A 23,593-nucleotide genomic window follows, 5' to 3' on the forward strand; every position below is an offset into this window, starting at 1 on the left:
GGGACCTGTAAAACGTGGTATCCAAGCCCCTTTCCACTCATTCTGTGGCTGTGGTGACTAGCCTTTCTGCTCTAAGAAAAACACAAGCTGTAGTGATGGTGCAGAAAAGCTAAGGGTGCGGTCCCTGTCCCAGTGGGGCCGTGAAATCAGGTTTTCCTCTGCTTTTACTCAACAGCAGAGGCTTTGCACATTCCGACATGTGTAAGTTAAGTCTGTGCCTCAACAATGCCCAACTAACAGGCTCCAAGTTCGTGGACTCCACTGTGCCAGTGCAAGATGCCCTCGGCTGCCTGGATTGAGGCTGGGCTGATGTCTTCGCAGGCTCCCCGCTGAGCTCCTCTGAGGCTTGTGGGGTCAGGCAGAGAAGGTTGGGGGGGGGGCGCGCTTGGGAGGGACATTTGATAAAGCACCCGCTTCTTCCTACCGGGGCCAGCGGTTCAGCTTCTACACTGTTCTTCTAGGTGGGGCGCTCAATTTCTGTGCTTCCTCCTCACCACACCCCCCAGGGTAAAGCATTGACCTAAGGAAAGAAAAATGCATCTTCCTAGGAGAGAATCAGGTAGAAAATAGATAAAACGAATCTTTAAAGCTGGCATTCCCCATTCTTCCTGAGCAGACAGGGGCACAAGACCTTCCGTGGGCCAACGCGGCCACCTTATTTCCAGGCTGAACTCCTTAGTGTTCACAGAATCATCGGAAATGTTGGTCTGTGAACCATGGTTCTGCAGGGGACATCCCTTCAGGCTGGCTTTTCCCTTTTTCTTTCTTTTCTTTTTTTTTTTCTTTCAGCTCTTGGTGACTGGAAGGAAGAATGATCATTTATTGAATGTCAACAACACAAACCCAGCTCTGTGTCAATCTAGGTAATAAAATCAGTAGAGATAAGGCTGGGATGAGACCATCCTATTGCATTATTGTCATTTCCTTCTTTGTTTGGCTCCCCTGAAAGCTAGGGTCTCAGGGGACCTGTTAAACTGTTAAGGCTGTTAAACTCCATGACTGTAGGGACCTCTGTGAATCCTGGAAGCCCCTGGCTCACAAAATTAGGGATGCACCCTAGCTGCTTGGAGCCCGTGGAGATGTCCCAGGATCCCAGGCACTGAGAAATGACAGACAGATGGCAAAGGAAGGTGTCCTGGGATTCTGAGATCCAGTTTTTCATGACAGGGAGGGCAGAGGGGACCAGGTGCTGAGCTGACAGAGCATGTCTCAGCCAGCTCAGGAAATAGCCAGCTAGGCATGCTGGGAGAATCAGGAGTCCAGGCCAGGAGCAGCCCTGCAGGATTGCCAAGTCTGGGGCCTTTGCCACCTCATGTTCTTGTGTGGCCTTTTGGGACATATTAAAGGGTGAAAAGAACATTTTATTCTCTTTATTACTGATCTGTCCAACAAAATAAAATAGAATACTTTAAGGAAGGTAATTTTCCTTTTCTAATGAAGCACCCTGGAGGGGAAGGATAGTGGCTTTCTCAAGCCACTCAAGCCCATGGCTCTCAGGACTCAACTGAGCCTAGAACTTGCTTTTCCTATCATTTTTCCTCTCCTCTGGTATCTTTAAGATACTAATCGTGTTTGCTTTTCCCTCATATCTGAGGAAAGAGCTTGGAGTGGAGAGCAGGGTGGGGATTTATTCTGGCCAGTCCCCTGGGCCTGACAAAAGGTTTCCGAGCCCTGGTCTGAGGGCTGGGATCAGGTTTCTTCTCTCAGTGAAGCAGGGTGTGGTGGTTCACATCTGTAATCTCAGCACTGGGGAGGCAGAGGCAGGAATATGGTGAGTTTGAGGCCAGCCTGGGCAACATAGTAAGATGATATCTCAAAACAACCAACCAAACCAAAAAAAAACAAAAAAAATCAGAAATATGGCTTTACCAATCATGCATACTTTGTCACACTGTGCAAGGGTTTGCTGTCTTTACACATATATCTAGTTTGTATATTTATAAAACAGACAGAATGTAAAATTTTGTTTCTAATATATTTCATTAACATAAGAATCACACCATTTGTGTGTTTGTGTGTGTGTATCTATGTGTGATTTTTTTTTTTTGCTAAACTTTTGAGAGTCTGCAGACAGCAAGATATGCTCTCACCCCTAAATATTTCATGTGTCTCCTAAAACAAAAGACCACCTCCTTTCCACAACCATACCAACTGTCAGGCTGGGTAAGTGGCCTCCACTCAAATACTACTATCCAATATCTGGCTCAATTTCAGCTCTCCTTACTATCTCCATGATGTCTTTATTGTCTGGGGTTGGTTGGTTTTTGAGAAGTGTCTCCTTCCCTCTCTCCTTTCCTTACTTCTCTCCTTCGTTCCCTGAGCATGTATGTGTGTGTGTGAGAGAGCGAGAAAGAGAGAGATAGGGTCTCACTTTTAGGCCAGGCTAACCCTGTAACTCACTATGTAGCCAGTGGCAATCCTCCTGCTTCGTCTCCCTCCCGAGTACTGAGATTACAAGCTCAAGCCACCACATTCAGATAAGAAATGCCTCTTGCCCTCATCCAAGTGAACAGCTCAGAACTCTGTGGATGCTGGGTGAAGGACCTAGTTTTCATGAATGTCTCCCGACTGAATGACACGCTGCAGGCACATTTCAGGATTTCTTCACCTTGGACTGTTGGGACCTTCCTGCAGCAACATCCAAATAGCCACACACTCTATGTGTTCTATGGTTCTGAGTCACCCCCCGCCCCCAGCAGCTGTGTCTCCCTCTGTCCTGTGTGTCCCTTCTGTCCTGCCCAAAGCAATGGCAAGTCCTCCTTTCCTCTTCCCCGCCACTCAGTGCCCCACTTCCTCTGCACGGCTCTCCTCCACCTGGCTCAGCTGCCTTTCTTCTCTCTCCTTCTCGTGGGTCCCCTGTGGATCTAATTATATCTGTTTCACTCAAAGCAGTCTTTAATGTGCTTGTTCTGAGGAATAGAAAAGCTGCACTGGGAATGTCTCCCTGTGTTTTATCTTGATGTGTTTATTATATGAGTTGTATCATCACAACAATAAAGGAGTGCTTAGAAGATTGAAGTCAGGGTTGGGAGTGTGGCTCGGAGTTAGAGCGCTTGCCTGGCTCTGGTCCTGAAAAGCCCTGCTCCATGTCCACTCCTCACCCTACAATGTCACTTGCTTAGTTTCCCCTGTCTTCCCAGCCTTGTCCATGTTTCAGTGTATTACAGCCACAGAATAAAAGCAGTTTTGTTTTCTGCAAAATGTTGTACATTGGGAAACAAGTTTTACAATTTTTAAAATTTTTTTAATGGAACTACCTCCTTTTATTACTTATTTATTTATTTTTATTTATTTATTATTAGAGTCAGAGAGAGTGAGAGTGAGAATGGGCACATCAGGGCCTCCAGCCACTGCAAATGAACTCCAGATGTATGTGCCCCCTTGTGCATCTGGTTAACGTGGGTCCTGGGGAACTGAACCTGGGCCCTTTGGCCTTACAGGCAAGTGCCTTAACCACTAAGCCATCCCTGCAGCCCAAGTTTTACAATTTTTTATGGGGCTGGAATGGCAGGGTTTCATGGTAACCCAGGCTGGCCTCAAACTCACAGCTATCCTCCTGCCTCAGTCCCCTGGGTCCTGGGATTACAGGTGTGAGTCACCATGCCTGGTTTGAAAGTAAATGAAATAAGCAATTCCTATTGTTGCTTTGAAAGCTCCTAAAGGGCTTAAAAGACACTGAAAAACGCCTCCCCTGGATCTGCATGTCAGCGCACCTCCCTGGCCTTTGCCCCTTCAGTTTTCCTTGAGCACCAGAAATGTGGTCAAATAAATGACCAGGTGACTTCTCCTCCTTCCCACCATGCCTCCTTCTCTGGGCTCCTGACGCTTCCTGTTGTGCCACAGTGAATGAAGCCTGCAGTGAATCAAGTCCCAGCTCCAAACAACCAGGAGGGCCTGGCGCACCTGCCAGTGCTCGTCTCAGTCAGGGAGAAGAGCAGCTCCCCCCCAATGCCCTGCGGCCTCTCCCAGCACTAATCCCTTGAAGTCATTGGAATCACTGTGACAAGTCCGCTGTCCCTGGGTACACAGTGGATCTACCCTAGGGAGGTGCTCGGGAGGGACAGGATGGGACCATGACTCACTCCGAGTTAGTCCAGGGAGGAAACATGTACCCCTTCACACAGGACTGATGAGGGGCTGTACCCCAAGCCTGGGACAGGCACATCAGTCAGCAAGTATGGGAGCACAGAGATGTGTGTGTGGCCACAGCCCTGCCTCTGGGAGGACTCGGAGCAAATGTACACAGAACAACCAGGGACACATGATCACCAGTGATGTGTGTGACACGTGAGTGAGCAGGAAGCTTCAGGGAGGAGATGGAGTGCCTATGGCCAGGCCTCGGGGAGAGGATGCGCCTGTGTGCTCAGTGTTCACTCACACTAGATTAATCTGGGGTGCTTGTCAAAAATGTATCCCCCCCCAACATGGATGTCTAGAAAAGAACAGCCCAGAAATCTGTTTACAAGTTTCTCAGGTGACCACATGACCCTGACTGAGAGGCACAAACCTCTGAGATCCTACCTGTGTGCCCCATGTCACTGAAGTTGCAGGTCCTGTAGGCCTCAGTTTCTCTGTGGCGTGTGTGGTAGAAAACAGAATGCGGGACGTGTGTGGTGGTGTCAGCGAAGTGCCTCACTGCCACTGATCCTTTTCCCTGTGCCAGATGCTGAGCTAAAGTCGTGGTCATGCCTTAGCTCCCACAGAGCATTGAAAGGGTAGCGATTTAAAATTCTCCCTTTTAAAACTGGAGGACGTGGAGGCTGAGAGATGTTGAGCCATCTGCCTACAGTCACACAGCCAATAAAGCGGTGGGTCTTGAATGCCAGAGTAGCTCTGTGGGACAGAAAAGAGAGCCCTGAGCCATGGTCACCCTGAACCGTTTGTCGATGGCTCAGGGAAGTGGTGAGTCTGGGTTTGACCACTCTTGTTCACTATATAAAGCTACTCATGCCCCTCCTATCAACCTTGAGTCTGTTGCACTTTTGACTGGCTTTGGTGCTCCTGGATCCATCCTAATATTTTGCCCTCTAGTCTATGTATTCTGTGCCGAGAAGTTGAGATGCCCCCTTCCTGCTTCCAGGCCAGAAAATTCTGGACAGAAACCTTTTTGCTTTAAAATTTTTATTTATTTATTTATTTATTTTTGTGTGTGTGTGTGTGTGTCTGTGTGTGTCTGTGTGTGTAAAAGAGAGACAAAGAGAGCATGGGCATGTCAGTGCCTCTTGCCACTGCAAACAAACTCTACATACATGCGCCACTTTCTGTGTCTGGCTTTATGTGGGTACTGGGGAAATCAAATCCAGGCCATCGGGCTTTGCAATTAAGGGCCTTTAACTACTGAGCCATCTCTCCAGCCCTGAACAAGAGACCTTTTCTTCCCACAGCAACTGTCTCCAAACCACTCTGAGGAACTTAGCATATTTAATTCCTTTTCAGGAGACAAAACTGTCTCGTCTCTCCCACAAGGGAAGGACTGTGATAGTGGAGTTTGCATCCAAACAACAGGCTCTATTTTTTCCCCCTATTGTCTTTGCTTACATCTCGCATGGTTTTATTTCAGCTGGGAGGCATGCTGGGAATGGGATAGCTTGCAACCGAGGATGCTGCACACCTCAGAGCGCTCAGCAGCCCCTCAATGGACACAGGGCCTGGGACAGAAAGTGGAGCTCGAAATAAGGGACATCCAGAAGTGTGTGGCAGGTTGCTAGGTATCCCACGTGCCAGCCTCTCTCTGTATGACTACGTTATATTTTGGCCATTATGTGAACCCAGTGAAGAAGGCAGGACCTAGCGTGCCCTGTGGGCACATGTCTCAGCCGGGTGGAGTCCGTGCGTCTTTGTGGCGGGGCGGGCGGCAGGTTCCGAGTTTATTGCGCTGGGAGGCACCGGCCCTCATTCCTACCATCCTTGGTAGGTGGGAAGTTCAGACTCCCTCCTTCTGCATCGAGAATGCAAATTGCCACTTGCCTTGATGACCTGTAATTACTCTCATCTCAGTGTTCAACCATAATTCAGGCTTGTTTTGTTTTGGTTTTGAAAATGGAAATCAAATATCCTGAGACGTGAACTCACTTTGATCTTGAGCCATGAAGTCAAAGTACAAATTTTTTCAGTGCTTTTGCTCAGCATGTGCTGATGGGTGTCACACAGACATGTAGAGTCATGGGCATTTCTCAAGGGCTGGGTGGTTTTATGACTAATAGTTATAATTACTTGTATGTTCACTTTCTGCTTCCCCTGGCTACAGAGACAGATTGTGAAAAGGAGAATGGAGACTTGATCAGAAGCTCAAATAGAAACAGTCTTTTTTTTGTTTTTCAGTGCTGGGAATGGAACCCAGGGCCTGGCACACACTAGGCGAGCATTCTGCCACCGCGTTACACCTCCATCCCAGAAGCATTCCTTTTTATTTTTATTTACTGGGGCGAATGGAGAGAATTAGCAAAGAGGAAGCAGACATGTGAACAGAAAGTGGACCCTGACCATTAGCTGGTCAGTGGCTGAGCTGCCCCTGAAGTGTGGAGACCTGGGAGTGGGGGACAGCAGACCGTGGCCCCCGCACTCAGCCCCCTGCTCAGCCTAGGACAATGGCACGCGTGTGTGGTGCCGGGGGAGGCTTTTTCTGGCCATGGGCAACCTCAAAGACTGCCTGGAGGAGGTCAGGACTGTAATACTGACCTCGTTTCCTATCTTCCTACCCAGCAGGATAAAAATATCCTTTAAAAAAGAAAAGCTTTCAAGAGAGAATTCTTAGAAACCAACCTTGGTAGCAACTTGTACATCTCTATCCCTGGGCCAGCTTGCTCTGCGCCACTGTTTTGAGCTGGTCTCAGGGGAGAAGGCAGGGAGGGCTCTGAGGAATGAGGAACAACGTGGGAAAGGAGTCAGGGCACGAGGCCAGGAAGGGGCCCAGCCAGGTGTCTGCTCCAGACCTGAGCCCTGGTAACTGGTTTCCTCTAACTGGGAGCAAAGGAGTGAGTTAAGGAAAGCTCCTGTTTTGACGCTTCAAGCAGCTATTACTATTTGCCTCTTAGATGCTATGATCAAGGATGGGGGTGCAGAAGGAAAACCCCCGAAAGTAGAGCTGATGGGGAGAGAACGCCTCCTGGGTGAGGGAGGCAAAGCAACTTGATGCCATGGGCTGTCTGTGGGATGCTTAAAAATTTATTTTTTTATTTTTATTTTATCAAGTTTAAAAAGTATTGGTGAATATTTCAGGAAACTAGACCTTTATAATGGTTCAGGACAAAAATAGAGTACAGTGTATTGTCTTTCCAGGAGCAGTTTATCATAGTTGCTAAGGAATAACAACCATATGTCTTAGGAGCTGAACCCCAAGAACCCTGCAAAATAGAAGTTGCCTCCCCCCACCCCATGTCCACCATCCCACCTGTGTTTTCCACCCGCTCTGCAGGATGCCTTAAGGGAGAAAAAGAAATGGAATGTGGAAAACAATGTTTAGCTCCTAGGCAGGAGGGGAATAGGTCAGTTCTGTGTCTGGCTGCTTCCTCCCCTGACTAGGGGATGGCTTCTGAGGTGATCCACCTCTCTCCCCTCAACATTTTTTATTTTGTAAATTTTATTTATTTATTTATTTACAAGGAGAGAGAGGAGAAAGAGAGAGAATGGGCACACTAGGGCTTCTAGCCATTGCAAACAGACTCCAGACACACGTGCCCCTGGTGCATCTGACTTATGTGGGTTCTGGGGAATTGAACTTCGGTCCTTTGGCTTTGCATGCAAGCGCCTTACCTGCAAAGCCATCTCTCCAGCCCTTTCCCCTCAGTTTTAATGAAAGTGGTGGTGACAGAGAAGTTTGGGAGTGGAGGAAGAAAGAGCAGGAAGGGGCCTCATGTCTGAGCAACTCTGTTAGCTAAGGAATCACAAGTTGCGACACTTCCTATCCCTGCCATTGGGTCTTCAGATTCTTCCAGGTTTTGTGTGGAAAATACGCCGCTCATGTAGAGCAGAGGGATTGTGAGGTCTTCTCAAATAAGCAAAGATGGCCAAGTTCAGGTTTTATCCTTAAATATGTTGTCATCTTAGCAACTCTCTTTCTTTCTCTCTCAAGAAAAACAATTACAAAAGCATGATCGGGTAGAGGGTAGAATATGTGGTAACTGGAAGGTTATGTCAGGGCTGGGGCTGCGCTGCCAGCCATGTGTGAAGCTCTAGTTCAATCCCCAGTACCACAAAGGAAAAAAGCCCAACAAGTCTAGTTGAGGGGTCAAGGAAGTCAGGAAGAGGCAGAAGTTTTATCTAGTGGCTGGGTCTAGTGGTGGTTATATTCTTGAGTTTGAGGCAGGGTGGGGACGGAACAGCTAGACAGGGTAGAATTTAAGACATCCTCATACATATATATGTGTACACCCTATCTACTTGGAGCCAATCATCTCATGTTGCTGTGGATATTTTTGCAACAATCAATTCTTTAAAAAAAAAAAAACAACTTTTTTTTTTCTCTTTTGGTGTTTTGAGGTAGGGTCTTGCTCTAGGCCAGGCTAACCTGGAATTTACTATGTAATCTCAGGGTGGCCTCAAACTCACAGTGATCCAACTATCTCTGCCTTCCAAGTGCTGGGATAAAAGGTGTGCTCCACCACACCTGGCTTCTTTTAAAATTCTTTTAAAATTTTCCACTCTATGGCAAAAAGAACCCAAATGAACACAAGCCCTAATTGCTACCACTCTCTGGTGCTGGTGCTTGTGTCTAATCCTTGCCAATATATCCACAAGGTATTCTGGTTTTAACTGTGTGTGTTGCTGGGGATCCAACCCAGGAACTCATTCATGCTAGGCAAATGCTCTACTACTGTGATACATTCCTAGCCCCTCACTATATATTTTTTGTTTATTTTTATTTATTTATTTGAGAGCAACACAGAGAGAAAGAGGCAGATAGATAGAGAATGGGCACACCAGGGCCTCCAGCCACTGCAAACAAACTCCAGATGTGGGCGCCCCCTTGTGCAACTAGCTGGCTTACGTGGGTCCTGGGGAATTGAGCCTTGAACCGGGGTCCTTAGGCTCCACAGGCAAGCACTTAACCACTAAGCCACCTCTCCAGCTTGCCTCACTATATTTTTGTCTTCACACTTCTATGTGTAGAAAGTTATGGACTATGGGTGTAGCTTAGTTGGTAGAGTGCTTGCCTGGCATACACAATGGCCTAGGTTTGGGCCCCAGTTTCACATCATCTGGGCACGATGATGGTATGTCTTTAATCCAAGCCCTGGAGAGATGGATGCAAAAGGGTCAGAAAAGTCACGTCAGAGTTCTTGAAAACTCCAAATAAGTGGAAGACATACACTTGCTATTTGGGCATCTCACTCTCTTCCTGCTGCTGGATTTGAAGGGTTGAAGAGGATCTTTGCCACCGTGGACAGTGATAGCAGTCCACTTCGGGAAAGTTACGACATGATCTAAACTGAGCAGAACTCCTGAATTGTTTTAAGAAGTTGAAAGAAGTGAAAAGTGAACTGGAAGCTCTTGGCTGCTTGCAATTTTATAGCAGGCAATAGGTTTAAAGTCCAAAAGGGCTCAGATTTCTAGCCCATGTGTAGAATGCTCAACCTCAGTCCAGAAGAGAGCTGAGCTCCTTCCTGCACCCCAACTCAAGGCAGTTAAATGAAGGCGCAGCAACCCTGGCCTAGGAGCACATGGGACCAGGGCCCTGGGACAGTGACCTGTGGTTTTCTCCCTGGCTCTCTTGGATGAGGGCCCTGCCCGCCCACAGCCACAGTGACAAGTGACTTAACCCCAGGAGCTGCTGCTGGCAAGTAGCAAGAAGAATGAAGAGTGAGCAGCAGTGACAGGCACAGCCCACTGTGACCTGCAGAGGTGTACTGAAAGCACAGAAAGGTGGAGCACAGGTGGACTAGACACAGTCAGAGGCAGCTAGAATCTTCCCAGAGCCTGCCAGACCTGGGCGGGTGAGAGAAACAGTGAGAAAAGAGTGCCGTCCACGGGAAGTGTTTCACGTCTACCTTTTGCACTTTTCTGTGTAGATTATGTTTGCAATTTATGTGAAATGTCATGTTGGGTGCTCAGCTCAAAGGATGGAGAGGACTGTTCCTTCTGACTCATAGGCAGAAATTGCTGCTTTTTTGTTGCCATTTCCCAGCATAGCAACTGGGAGAGGAGGGTGCCTGTCCCTCTGACCGTCCACGGGGCTACAGTAAACTACGGGAGGGATTGGGGTCCTTCTAAATGAAGCAAATGTTTGTTCTTAAGTAACGCCTATTTGAAATCTTGGTGATTTACTGTCTATGTTTGTTTTGTTGTTTCCTCTTAAAACTTACTTTATGGCGTTTAGACACCTTACATAAGTTGAAAAGTTAATTTTATTGACTCTCTGCAGCTGGCTTACATATAACAGAAGCATTTATAATCCTGTTGCCAGATGTCACTTAAGATATATAATAAGCGCTGGAGGGATGGCTTAGAGGTTAAGGTGCTTTCCTGCAAAGCCAAAGGACACAGATTCAATTCCCCAGGACCCACATAAGTCAGATGCACAATGTGGTACATGCATTTGGAGTTAGCCTGTAGTGGCTAGAAGCCCTGGTGTACCCATTCTCTCTCTCTGCCTCTTTCTCTCTCAGATAAGTAAATATATATATATATATACATATATATGTTTTCTGAGGTAGGGTCTTGCTATAGCCCAGGCTGACCTAGAATTCACTTGGTAGTCTCATGGTGGCCTTGAACTCACAGCTATCCTCCTACCTCTGCCTCCCGAGTGCTGGGATTAAGGGCATGCACCACCATGCCTGGAAAAAAAAAATTTTTAAGATAAATAAGGAAGTTGGGATGAGGTCTTATGCCTGTAATCCCAGCCCTCAGGAACCTGAGTTCCTGCCAAAAGTTCAAAGCTAGTGTGAGTTATAGAATGAGACCATGTCAAAACAAAACAAAACAAAATAAAATGATGTATGATTAATACCAATGACAAGCAAATTCGTGATTTTCCTTTTCTTTTTCTGTGTGTCTTTCTAGAACACTACAGAACACTCTGAGGAGATCCCCAAAGCCAAGCACCAAGAACTAGTTTGGGTCCTTGGCAGATGGGCATCGGTATTGTTCACTAAGCAGCAGAATGGAGACCACACCCTTGAATTCTCAGAAGGTGCTGTCAGCATGCAAAGATGGAGAGGACTGTCAGGAAAACAGTATTCTACAGAAGGGCGTCCCCGCCCCAGGGGACAGGGCAGAATCTGGCCAAATGTCCAACGGTTATTCCGCAGTTCCCAGTACTAGCGCAGGAGACGACACTCAGCACTCTGTGCCAGCTGCCACTACCACCCTGGTGGCGGAGGATCATCAAGGAGAACGGGAGACATGGGGCAAGAAGGTGGACTTCCTCCTCTCGGTCATTGGCTATGCCGTGGATCTGGGCAACATCTGGCGCTTTCCCTACATATGCTACCAGAATGGAGGAGGTCAGTACGGTGGGCCGCCAGGAGAGGCTCTGTGCCAGGGGCAAGCTGTAGATCCTTGTTGGAGGCCAGGACACAAGTCACATCTTTGCTGTCTCGTGTGACCAGTGCACTTCTGTAGATGTGAAACACTTCTAGAGATGTGAAATCTAAATGTTCATGCTGGTTTAGCAGACAAGCGTCAGAAAGCGAAAAGCCTAGTTCAGACTGTGAAGTCTGGCGGGAGCTATCCCAAACCTGAGCTCAGGTTTCTGGTGTTGTTAGTGTCTCATTGTTGAAGGACCTCCTTCTCAGTCTGCTTTATCCAAGCTTGGTAAGGAAAAATAGGGATGTGTCTACAGGACTCCAGGCCCTTCTAGGCCTTTGTACCTGTATGGGGTCAGGGAACATCATTCATTTAGGTCTAAAGTCTTAGGTTATCAGATTAGACACTATCCAAAGGTGAACATAGCTCCAGCATGACATTAATGCAACTCCAAAGCATGCAGGGATAAACTCTCATCTCCTCTAAGTGTAAGATTTGGGGGGCTGGATACCATGTATTGTCCTTCCTTATAAACCTAGGGCCTCTAGAGCAGCTACCTTGTAGGTGGTCGAAAGCAGATGCCTGTAGGCATGAATGGGGGAATCTGGGAGATTGTAGAGCAGGAAGTGCCATGATTTGGGCTCAGACCTTCTCTGTGGGCACTGAGCAAGAAGAACGGGGTGTCAAATCAGTCAGTGTTCATTTTGATGAGAGCTGTTTGAACAGCAGCTAGTATGAGATCCCGGACAGGAATTCATTCGTGCCCCTCTCACTTCTTCCACCACGTGACACAGAGATGCCTGGATCTCCTCATCCTCTAAGGACTTCTATGAGTCTGCACAGGCAGTGCCCGGGGCCCTGCAGCTCAGCGCTTCCTGTCAGGGAGGCGTGGAAGCCACGATCCCCTTATCTCCAGGTTGAAAGGACTCACCTTTAGCCTGAGCATGATATAAGGGGCTGGGTCCTTGGTGACACCTCCTACTATAAAGCCAGTCAAGTAAACTCTCTGGACAAAGGCCACTATGAAAATACAACACAGTTTTTATTCTCAAGCCAGATTTACCCCCATGTGACTGTAAGGCCTGGACCTTTCAGAGTTGCACTGACTTGGGGTTTCTAGGGCCAAAGCACTTTCTAGGAGGGAAATATATTGGGGAGCATCATAGCTGGCCCACTCTTTGGGCTAAAACTCAGGCTTCTGGTGAGCAATCAGCCCTCATCCTGGTGTTTTCAAATTCAGCCTCCACCATACAGTCCAGGAGACACCAGCATCTCTAGCCATGCAGCCACTCTGCACTTGCTGGTTCTGTGAGAAATGACCCTTCAGGCAGGCTCCTCCCATTCAGTGGCTTGTGAGGAGTTGTTCTGGCTCAGTGGCACACAGCCAAATATCAGTAGCCTCATACCCCGAGCCATAGTAAGGCCGATAAATGATGGTCAAGTTCTGTGACTCACAGATGGTTGATCTTAGCAGGTGTTCCCAGAGACTCTACACCAATTGATCAGAGTCACCTGGAAGCTTGAAGACAATTTTAAATTGCACCCATACCTGGACATTCCACTTCAGGAAGCCTGGAGGGGCCCATGTAATCGGGGTGCCAATTTTTAGGCTGGGTTAAGATCTTCTCTCCTCAGCACTGATTATCATCTGATAAGAGAGGGGTGGTGACTCGGGCTTCCCCAGGCTACTGGAAGTGTAGGTGACTCACTCCTGTGCCTGCTGTTGATTTCCAGCTGTCTTTAAATCTACCTTCTCAGCTTCCTCTGGTTTTCTGTTTATTTTTATTTTTAAAATATATTTTACTTATTTATTTGAGACATAGAGAGAGAGAAAAAAAGAGAATGGGTGTGCCAGGACCTCCAGCCACTGCAAATGAACTCCAGATGCATGGGCCCCTTATGCATCTGGCTTACGTGGGTCCTGGAGAGTCGAACCAGCATCCTTTGGCTTTGGAGGCAAACGCCTTAACCACTAAGCCATCTCTCCAGCACTTCTGTTTATTTATTTGTGTTGTGTGTGTGTGTGTTTATTATTTTATTTTGTTTGCAAGCAGAGAGAAGACAGAGGGAGAGAGAAAGAAATATAGAGAGAGGAAGAGAATGGGCGCACCAGGGCCTCTAGTCAATGCAAAAAAACAAATCAGACTCACGCACCACTTTGTGTGTCTGGCTTCACCTGGGTACTGGGGAATTGAACTCAGGTCCTTAGGGCTTGTAGGCAAGGGCTTTAACCACTGAGCAACCTCTCCAGCCCTTCTTTGTGTTTTGAGACAGGTTTTCAAACTTGTTTGGGCTGCGGAGCTCTGTATATTGTCATTTCTGATAAAGTACTAAGGACCAGGCAGTATATTTTGCGGCCACTCAGCACAGTGTGGCATTGGGATATATACATGTCAGATGGCTCTTTGGTTCTCAGTGTGACTCCTAATGTCCCGATCAGTTGAGCTGACCTGAGGACAGATGTGGACAGGGAGTGAAACTATCTCTCATCTTCCTCAGGGGCTTTCCTCCTCCCCTACACCATCATGGCCATTTTTGGGGGAATCCCACTTTTTTACATGGAGCTTGCGCTGGGCCAGTACCACCGAAATGGATGCATTTCCATATGGAGGAAAATCTGCCCAATTTTCAAAGGTAACTGAAGGGTTTGGGGGAGGGAGCTGGGACTTGATTCTGTAATCCTTCAGCCCTTAGGTAAATCTAAGAGATACCTTAAGTCATTACGTTTTTGACTGTTCAGGTGGTATGAAATTGTTAAGAAACAGAATCAACAGCAACAAAAAGTAAACTTTTTTTTTTTAAAAAAGTAGAGCATAGCAGCATACCTTTTCCCAAACATGAAAGCTCACACATGAACAATCTACTACAATGTCCTCCTGGAGTTCTTGAGAAAGAAGCGGATGACATGTAACCATCTTTACCTCTGTGGGCCCTTGTCTCTACCTTTCATTGTTGGGTTGCCCTTTGAACTTGGCCTCTCTTGCCCACTGCCCAGGGATTGGCTATGCCATCTGCATCATTGCCTTTTATATCGCCTCCTACTACAACACCATCATAGCCTGGGCGCTCTACTACCTCCTCTCCTCCTTCACGGACCAGCTGCCCTGGACCAGCTGCAAGAATGCTTGGAACACTGGCAATTGCACCAACTACTTCTCTGAGGACAACATCACCTGGACACTCCACTCCACGTCTCCTGCGGAGGAATTTTACATGTAAGTGCATTGTGAGTGAGGGCGCAGTCTACTCAGGGCAAGCCACACCCCTGGGATTGGCTTTGGAGGGGAAAAGAGCTCTTCACACTCCTCTTCTGGCAGGTTTCTGAGGTATGAAGATGTCGAGGATGGGAAAACAAATGTGAGTATGGGGGTGGCAGGGGTGACCCCCTGCAGGGTTTGGAGCTGGACGTCTAACCTTGACTGCCCCATAAGCCAGCCCTTCTGCTCCTCGCTCTTTGGGTCAGTCTAGGCTGTTCCACCGTGCCCAAGCTGACCCGTCTTCACTTCCCAAAATTATTCCCCTACATCAAAACTACCCTTCTTTCTGCCCCTCCTCCAGTCAGGTGTCATGGGAACAAAGCATCCTGTTGCTTCAGTAGCTCAGAACTATTAAACAGTTTTTGGTTTAGTGTGTCGGCATCATAAGTGGGATCTGCCCTCTGGAAGAGATGCTGATAGAAGGTAGTAATTATTATTGTTTTTTTCCTGAGGTGCTCAAGATCCAATCCAGGGTCTTGCATATGCTAGGCAATTGCTCTACTACTGAGTGACGCCCCCAGCCTAGTAGCAGTTTGAATGCAGGAATGTTAGGCAAAGGAGTGCTAAACACAGACCTACTTTGGGGTGAGGTAGGAGGTCTGTTACCTACACACATAAATCTCAAGTGCCAGAAAGCCAGCTGTGTTGGTCCAGGCATGTTAGACCCAGGCAGCAAGGGAGGAAGGACCTGAACTTGGCCTTTTAGCCAAGCGTTTCTCCCAGAGCTGTCTGATGAAAATTCAGCTGGCTTGTTCCAGCCCCTCCTGAGTCCTGCCTCTAACATCTTCTGGAAACTTCCTGGGCACAGATCATGTGCTCAGGTCACAGTCCACATAGTCCCACAGGCCTTTCTTTGTTTTTTTTCGAGGTAGGATTTCGCTCTAGCTCAAGCTGACCTGGAATTCACTATGTTGTCTCAGGGTTGCCTCGAACTCATGGTGATTCTCTTACCTCTGCTTCCTGAGTGCTGGGATTAAAGGTGTGCACCACCACGCCCAGTTTACGGGCCTTTCTTTCTGTCACTGCAGGCACCATGTCCTGCAGATCCACCAGTCTAAGGGACTCCAGGACCTGGGGGGCATCAACTGGCAGCTTACGCTCTGCATCATGCTCATCTTCTCTGTTATCTACTTCAGCATCTGGAAAGGTGTCAAAACATCTGGCAAGGTGAGGACTGTGGCTGTTGATCCAAGCCTGCCTAGGAACCCCGTGGCTCACCACCTCAAGACCCCTGTACCCTGGACAGCTACTAGGTTCCTGCTTCAACACATTAATTCTGTGATGCTCTTTCTCTGTCACATCTGTTAGAAAATTCTAGAAATGGGTTGTTGCAGTTATCTTCACGTTGCTGGGAGACGACACTTCACCAAGAGCAGCTTGTGGGAGGAAAGGGTTTATTTTGGCTTACAGAATCGAGAGGAAGCTCCATAATGGCAGGGGAAAATGATGGGATGAGCAGAGGGTGGACATCACCTCCTGGCCAACATCAGGTGGACAACAGTAGCCCAACAGTGTGCCAAACACTGGCAAGGGGGAAATGGTTATAAGAGTTATAAGTCCACCCCCAACAACACACTCCTCCAGCAAGGCTCCAATTCTCAAATTGCCATCAGCTAGGGACCTGGCATTCATGTGTATGAGTTTATGGAGGACACCTAATTCAACCTACCACCTTGTCTAATTCATTTACATGTATGTAAGTGAAAGTGAAAGGTGCCATGTAGCCCCTTTATATTAGAATTTAAATATATATATTTTCAGTTTTTTTAACCTGCTGATAGAATTGCAGTTCCTAGTAGTGGCAATAGTTAGAGGCAGCAAGTACTGACCAGGAATTGATTGGTACTATTCATAAAATCATTATAGATTTACTTTTTCAAAAAAAAAAAAAGATGGGAGAGGAGTTCACAGTACCCTAAGGAATATGGCCTTGTGTTGGGGTACCAACTGAAGTCACCTGATGAAGTCTTTTAAAACTTCAAGGGCGGAGAGATGGCTTAGTGGTTAAGGCTCTTGCCTACAAAGCTAAAGGACCTTGGTTCGATTCCCTAGGACCCATGTAAGTCAGATGCATAAGTTAGCGTATGAGTCTGGAGTTCGTCTGCAGTGGCTGGAGGCTCTGGCATGCCCATTCTCTCTCTCTCTCCCTCTCGCTCTGCCTCTTTACCCTCTCTCAAACAAACAAACAAACAAAAAAACAAAAAAACTTGTTAAGGGTGTGGGGGGTGCTAGCCAGATGGCTTAGCGGTTAAAGGCACTTATTAGTAAAGCCTGCTGACCTAGGTTCAGTTCCCCAGTACCCACATAAAGCCAGATACACAAAGTGGTGCTTGTGTCTGGTGTTCCTTTGTAGCAGCAGAGACCCCAGTGTGCCCATCCATTCTTTCTCTGCAAATAAATAAATATAGAAACTTATCTCTGTGGCAGTCTTGTGACATTATAAGAGCCCTTCCTGGACCCCACTAGCCTAGGCTCTGCTGCTGAGCTGTTTTACAAGACTGGCAGTCTTTTCTCCACCTCATTTTTTTTTTTTTTCGAGGTAGGGTCTCACTCTAGCTCAGGCTGACCTGGAATTCACTACGGAGTCTCAGGGTGGCCTTGAACTCATGGAGACCCTCCCTCCTACCTCTGCCTCCCGAGTGCTGGAATTAAAGGTGTGCGCCACAAGCCCAGCCCTCATTTTTGTTTTCTGATTCAGGATCTGGCCATGTAACCCATGGTGATCTTGAACTCACAATCCTCCTGCCGCACTCAGCCCTCCAAGTGGTGGTATTACAGGCATGTCCCACTATGCCTGGTTTAGGGGCACCTGCTGCTCTACCCATGCCATGTACGGTGGTCACAGTGCTTGGGCTTCAGCCCTGAGAGGTGGGGACCTGGGAGAAAGTGAAGGGACATCAGGTCCTTTGAGCCATGGAGGGTTGTTTTATGGGTTTATCATGAGCTATGCCTAGGACTTCATCTATGCCAGTCAATTCTATTGTTTCTGGCTGGAGTTTTGTCCCTATATTACAGATGTGGAGCAGACTTAGAGACAGGGAGTCCTGACCAAGCAGAGTCAGAACTCTGTGTCTGATGTCTGATTTTAAAGGAAGTATTTTTTCTTTCTTTTTTTTTTTTTTTTTTTTGGCCGGGTGTGGTAGCACACGCCTTTAACCCCAACACTCGGGAGGCAGAGGTAGGAGGATCGCTGTGAGTTCGAGGCCATCCTGAGACTACATAGTGAATTCCAGATCAGCCCTACCTTAAAAAAATTTTGTTGTTGTTGTTATTTGTTGTGTTTCTCAAGGAACCATCTTGCTACATAGCTCAGGCTAGCCTTGAACTCATGGCAATCCTCCTGCCTCAGCCTCCCATGTGTTGGGATTCCAGGCATGTGCCACCCCCACCCCCAGGCTTGATGGCTATGATCTTTCTGCCATATCATCTTGTCTCTTGAGTCGACAGAAGAAAGACATGGGTCCTCTTCTCAGTAGTGTTCAGGGAGAAAGGACCCTGACAACTTCCCCGCACCCCCCCATCCTTGCTGTCCCTGAGATTGTGTGCCCATGACCCGTGCTGTGCTCTTTCCTTACAGGTGGTGTGGGTGACAGCCACCTTCCCTTACATCGTCCTTTCCATCTTGCTGGTGAGGGGGGCCACCCTCCCTGGAGCATGGAGAGGACTTATCTTCTACCTGAAACCCAACTGGCAGAAACTCCTGGAGACAGGGGTGAGCGATTGCAGGAAACGGTATCCACCTGCCTACCTTTCAGTGGGTAAAGCCGGTTCTCCTTCAGGTAGGGCAGTCGGAGCAATGCAAATATAGCTCAACCAGCAAGCCAGCCATGGCTTTAAAGCCGAAATAAGCACAATAAGTGAGGCCACCGAACGGGGTTCAGCTTAGATGACAGGACGAGAAGTCTCATGCACTTCACTGGAAATATGACCCATCCAGAGACCGTTGAAAAGCTGGGTTTGCCCTGCACGTTAGCCCCGTGGAGGCACGAGAGGTGCTTCTCTGCTTGTACCCCGGCTTGGCTTAGATCTCACCTCACCCCGTGCTCTTCCTCTGTGTTCCAGGTGTGGGTGGATGCTGCCGCTCAGATCTTCTTTTCTCTTGGTCCCGGCTTTGGGGTTCTCCTGGCTTTTGCTAGCTACAACAAGTTCAACAATAACTGTTACCAGTGAGTATGCGGGCTCCCAGACAAGGCTTGGAAGCCGAGTGAGCAAAAGTTAGCTGATTTGAGGAAGGCGGTGAGACTGATTAGCTCACACCTAGGCCACGAGGACACTCATCCGCAGGAGTGCCACAGGCCCTTGGCTGTTCATCCATGACCACAACCTTACCTAGCTTAGTCAGAGGTTGAAAAGGCCCCAGGCTACTTCTGTTTTGTCACCGTTCCTTTGAGTATACTTAATAAGAACTTCTTGTCCTGGGCGTGGTGGCACACACCTTTAATCCCAGCACTCGGGAGGCAGAGGTAGGAAGATCATTGTGAGTTCAAGGCCACCCTGAGAGTACATAGTTAATTCCAGGTCAACCTGAGGTAGAGTGAGACCTTACCTTGAAAAACGAAAACAAACAACAACAACAAAAAAAAAAAAAAAAAAAAAAAAAAAAAAGGAGGCTGGAGGGTTAGCTTAGCAGTTAAGGCATTTGCCTGCAAAGCCAAAGGACCCAGGTTCAATTCCCCAGGACCCACGTTAGCCAGATGCACATGGGGACGCATGCGTCTGGAGTTCGTTTGCAGTGCTTGGAGGCCCTGATGCACCCACTCTCTCTCTCCTCTTCCTCTTTCTCAGTCAAATAAATAAACAAATAAAAATAAGATATTAAAAGAAATTCTTGGAGGCTGGAGAGATGGTTCAATGGTTAAGGCACTTGCCTATGAAGCCAAAGGACCCAGGTTTGATTCTCCAGGACCCATGTAAACCAGATGTACAAGGTGGTGCATGAATCTGGAGTTCATTTGTAGTGACTGGAGGCCCTGGTGTGTCCATTCTCTCTATCTGCCTCCTCTCTCTCTCTCTCTCTCACTCTCCAAATAAATAAATAAATAAATAAATAAAAATAAGGAAATTCTTACCAGGCATGGTGGCCCACACCTTTAATCCCAGCATTTGGGAGGCAAAAATAAGAGAATTGACATGCCAGCCTGTAAGTGTACAGTAAATTCCAGGTCAGCCTGGGCTACAGCAAGACCCTACCTCAAAAAACAAAACAAGATAAAAACAAGGAACTCTTAGCTAAGGGTTGTGGCACACATCTGTAATACCAGAATTCAGGAGGCACAGACAGCAAGATTAGGAGTTCAAGATCATCCTTGACTACGTGAGATCCTATCTTAAAAACAAAACAAACAAAGAAATTCTCTATCAGGTTTACAAAAATTGCAGTCTATACCTAATAACAAACATATATCTGGGGGCTGGAGGGATGGCTTAGTGGTTAAGGCATTTGCCTGCAAAGCCAAAGGACCCAGGTTTGATTCCCCAGGACCCATGTAAACCAGATGCACAAGGGGGCACATGCGTCTGGAGTTTGTTTGCAGTGGCTGGATGCCCTGGCGCGCCCATTCTCTCTCTCTCTCTCTCCCTTTCTCTGTTAAATAAATAAGTGAAATATTTAAATATACATATACATATACGTGTGTGTGTGTGTGTGTGTGTGTGTGTGTGTGTGTGTGTGTGTATAATCTGGGGGGCTGGAGAGATGGTTTAGTGGTTAAGGTGCTTGCCAGCAAAACCAAAGGGCCTAGGTTCAATTCCCCAGGACCCACATAAGCCAGATGCACAAGGTGGCACATGCATCTGGAGTTTGTTTGCAGTGGCTGGAGGCCCTGGCACACCCATTCTGTCTATCTTCCTGCCTCTCTTTTCCTCTATCTCTCAAATAAATAAATAAAATATTGAAAAAATAATAATAATTTGATCTGGGCATGGTGGCCCACACCTTTAATCCCAGCACTTGAGAGGCAGAGGAAAGAGGATCACCATGAGCTTGAAGCCACCCTGAGACTACATAGTGAATTCCAGATCAGCATGGGCTAGAGTGAGACCCTACCTCGGAAAAAAAAAAAAAGTCCGGGTGTGGTGATGCATGCCTTTCAGCCTGGCACTTGGGAGGCAGAGGTAGGAGGATTGCCAGGAGTTCAAGGCCACCCTGAGACTCCATAGTGAATTCCAAGTCAGCCTGAGCTAGAGTGAGACCTCACCTCAACAAAACAAAACAAAACAAAAAACAACAACAACATATATATATAATCTATATTTAAGTAAAAATAATGTACATAATAATATATGTTATATAAAACTAATAGTCTGATAATTTATGTATGTAGACACAAAATTATGATGATGAAATGATTTTTGTCCTACAAAAATGCCATAATAGGGCTGTAGAGATGGCTTAGTAGTTAAGCCATTTGCCATTTGCCTGCAAAGCCAAAGGACCCAAGTTCTATTCCCCAGGACCCACGTTAGTCAGATGCACAAGGGGGCACATGCGTCTGGAGTTTGTTTGCAGTGGCTTGGAGGCCCCGGCGTGCCCATTCTCAATCTCTGTCTGTCTCTTTCTCTCTCTCTCTCAAATCAATAAATAAAATATGTTTTTAAAAATGCCATAATAATGGAAAAATCACACTCCAGGCATTTTAACAAATTAGGAGGGTGGTACCAATGATGGCTTACAAATCACTCCACGACCTTTAGATTTATTTGATCCCATGCAGATGGCAGTGTCCAGCAACCTATTTGTACTATATATAAAATAATTATAGAATTTACTTCTTTTTTTTTTTGATTTTTCAAGGTAGAGTCTCACTGTATCCCAGGCTGACCTGGAATTCACTATGGAGTCACAGGGTGGCCTCAAACTCACGGTGATCCTCCTACCTCTGCCTCCCGAGTGCTGGGATTAAAGGCATGAGCCACCACGCCCAGCTAGAATTTACTTTTTAAAAAAAGACAGGATGGGGCTGGAGAGATGGCTTAGCGGTTAAGCGCTTGCCTGTGAAGCCTAAGGACCCCGGTTCGAGGCTCGGTTCCCCAGGTCCCACGTTAGCCAGATGCACAAGGGGGCGCACGCGTCTGGAGTTCATTTGCAGTGGCTGGAAGCCCTGGCGCGCCCATTCTCTCTCTCTCCCTCTATCTGTCTTTCTCTCTGTGTCTGTCGCTCTCAAATAAATAAATAAAAAATGAACAAAAAAAAATTAAAAAAAAAAAAGACAGGAGAGCAGTTCACAGTACCCTAAGGAATGTGGCCTTGTGTGTACGTAGTGGGGGGGGGTGACTACCAACCCAAATCTGTGATGAAGTCTTTTAAAACTCATCAGGGTATCTCTGTGGCAGTCTTGTGACTTTCTAAGGCTCCTTCCTGGACCCCTCTAGGTCAGGCGCTGTTGCTAAGCTGTTTGACAAGACTGGCAGCACCCCCTGCACCACCTCATTTTTGTTTTCTGAGACAGGGTAACCCGTGCTGGCCTTCAACTCACAACTCTTCTCCCTCACTCAGCCTTCCAAGTGGTGCCAGGCATTACAGGCATGTGTCACTGTGCCTGGTTTAGGAACACCTGATGCTCTCCCCATGCCATGCACGCTGGTCACGGTGCTTGGGGCTTCAGGCCTGAGAGATGGAGACAGGGAGAGGACGTGGCGCGGTGGGGGAGGGTGTTCTTTGGGCCATGGAAGCCTATCTCATAGAACAGGTCCACAGCCAGTCCCTCTTAGGCTTCCCACACCAGAACCACTTCAGGTGTCTTGGGTTTTCCGCTCCAGAGATGCCCTGGTGACCAGTACGGTGAACTGCATGACGAGCTTTGTTTCCGGATTTGTCATCTTTACCGTGCTTGGGTACATGGCTGAGATGAGGAATGAAGATGTGTCTGAAGTGGCCAAAGATGCAGGTAGGAGCCTGTCTCTTTACTAAATTGCTCTGCTTTGAATCTTTACAAATATCTAACTTTTCAACCATTTCTTTACGTTTTCAAGGATTTGAAAGAGACTTAATGCCTTGGAGATCTCAATGCTTTCACGTGTTCACGGATAGGCAGTTAGTTTCCTTGGTGCCCAATTCTGGGGCCTTCAACGTATGATGGGCTTGAGACTATGGCATGGACGGTAGCTTAAGAACCAGTGGTTGAAGGTCCTGGAATGATTGATCTTGTGATGGGTTAGGGTTAGACAAAGTAGGCAGAGTAGTCCTTAGAACTGCCCCTCGAAGGAAATAAAACATAGCTGATGTGGCCATACTACTCACTGTATTGTGAGGCTTAAAAATTTTTTTTATTGGGGCTGGAGAGATGGCTTAGTGGTTAAGGCGTTTGCCTGGAAAGGCAAAGGACGTTGGTTCGATTCCCCAGGACCCACATAAGCCAGATGCACAAGGGGGCGCATGCATCTGGAGTTCGTTTGCAGTGGCTGGAGGCCCTGGCATGCCCATTCTCTCTCTCTCTCTTGAATAAACAAATAAATAAAATATATTTTAAAATTATTGCCAATATCTCTGATGGCTACAAATGAACACCAGATGCTTGTGCCACTTTTTTTGTTTGTTTGTTTTGTTTTTTCAAGGTAGGATCTCACTCTGGCCCAGGCTGACCTGGAATTGACTATGTAGTCTCGGGGTGGGCTCGAACTCACGGCGATCCTCCTACCCCTGCCTCCCGAGTGCTGGGATTAAAGGAGTGTGCCACCACGCCTGGCTGCTTGTGCCACTTTTTGCCGGCAGCTTTATGTGGGTGGTTAGATAATTGAACCTGAACCGGCAGACTTTGTAAGCTGAGCCATCTCCCCAGGCCCCCTGTGAGGCTTTCGTGAGAGAATAAAAGTATGACAAATGCCAAAAACATGCAATGGGGTCCGGAGGATAGAGCCCCAGGACTTTCCTG

General features: G+C 47.4%; 1 protein-coding gene across 1 annotated transcript in view; it reads left to right on the forward strand.

Annotated features, from left to right (window-relative positions):
• Positions 1-23,593, forward strand: part of Slc6a4 (solute carrier family 6 member 4) — a 48,875-nt gene that overhangs the window by 220 nt on the left and 25,062 nt on the right. Inside the window, exons 2-8 of the mRNA XM_004667878.2 lie at positions 11,002-11,444; positions 13,966-14,100; positions 14,462-14,681; positions 15,752-15,890; positions 18,301-18,435; positions 18,786-18,889; positions 22,482-22,609. Of these exons, the coding sequence (XP_004667935.2) occupies positions 11,102-11,444; positions 13,966-14,100; positions 14,462-14,681; positions 15,752-15,890; positions 18,301-18,435; positions 18,786-18,889; positions 22,482-22,609 (1,204 nt within the window). The 5' untranslated portion in view covers positions 11,002-11,101. The remainder of the gene's footprint in view (positions 1-11,001; positions 11,445-13,965; positions 14,101-14,461; positions 14,682-15,751; positions 15,891-18,300; positions 18,436-18,785; positions 18,890-22,481; positions 22,610-23,593) is intronic.

Source organism: Jaculus jaculus, chromosome 9, assembly GCF_020740685.1.
Source record: "Jaculus jaculus isolate mJacJac1 chromosome 9, mJacJac1.mat.Y.cur, whole genome shotgun sequence".
In the NCBI taxonomy this organism is placed as follows: domain Eukaryota; kingdom Metazoa; phylum Chordata; class Mammalia; order Rodentia; family Dipodidae; genus Jaculus; species Jaculus jaculus.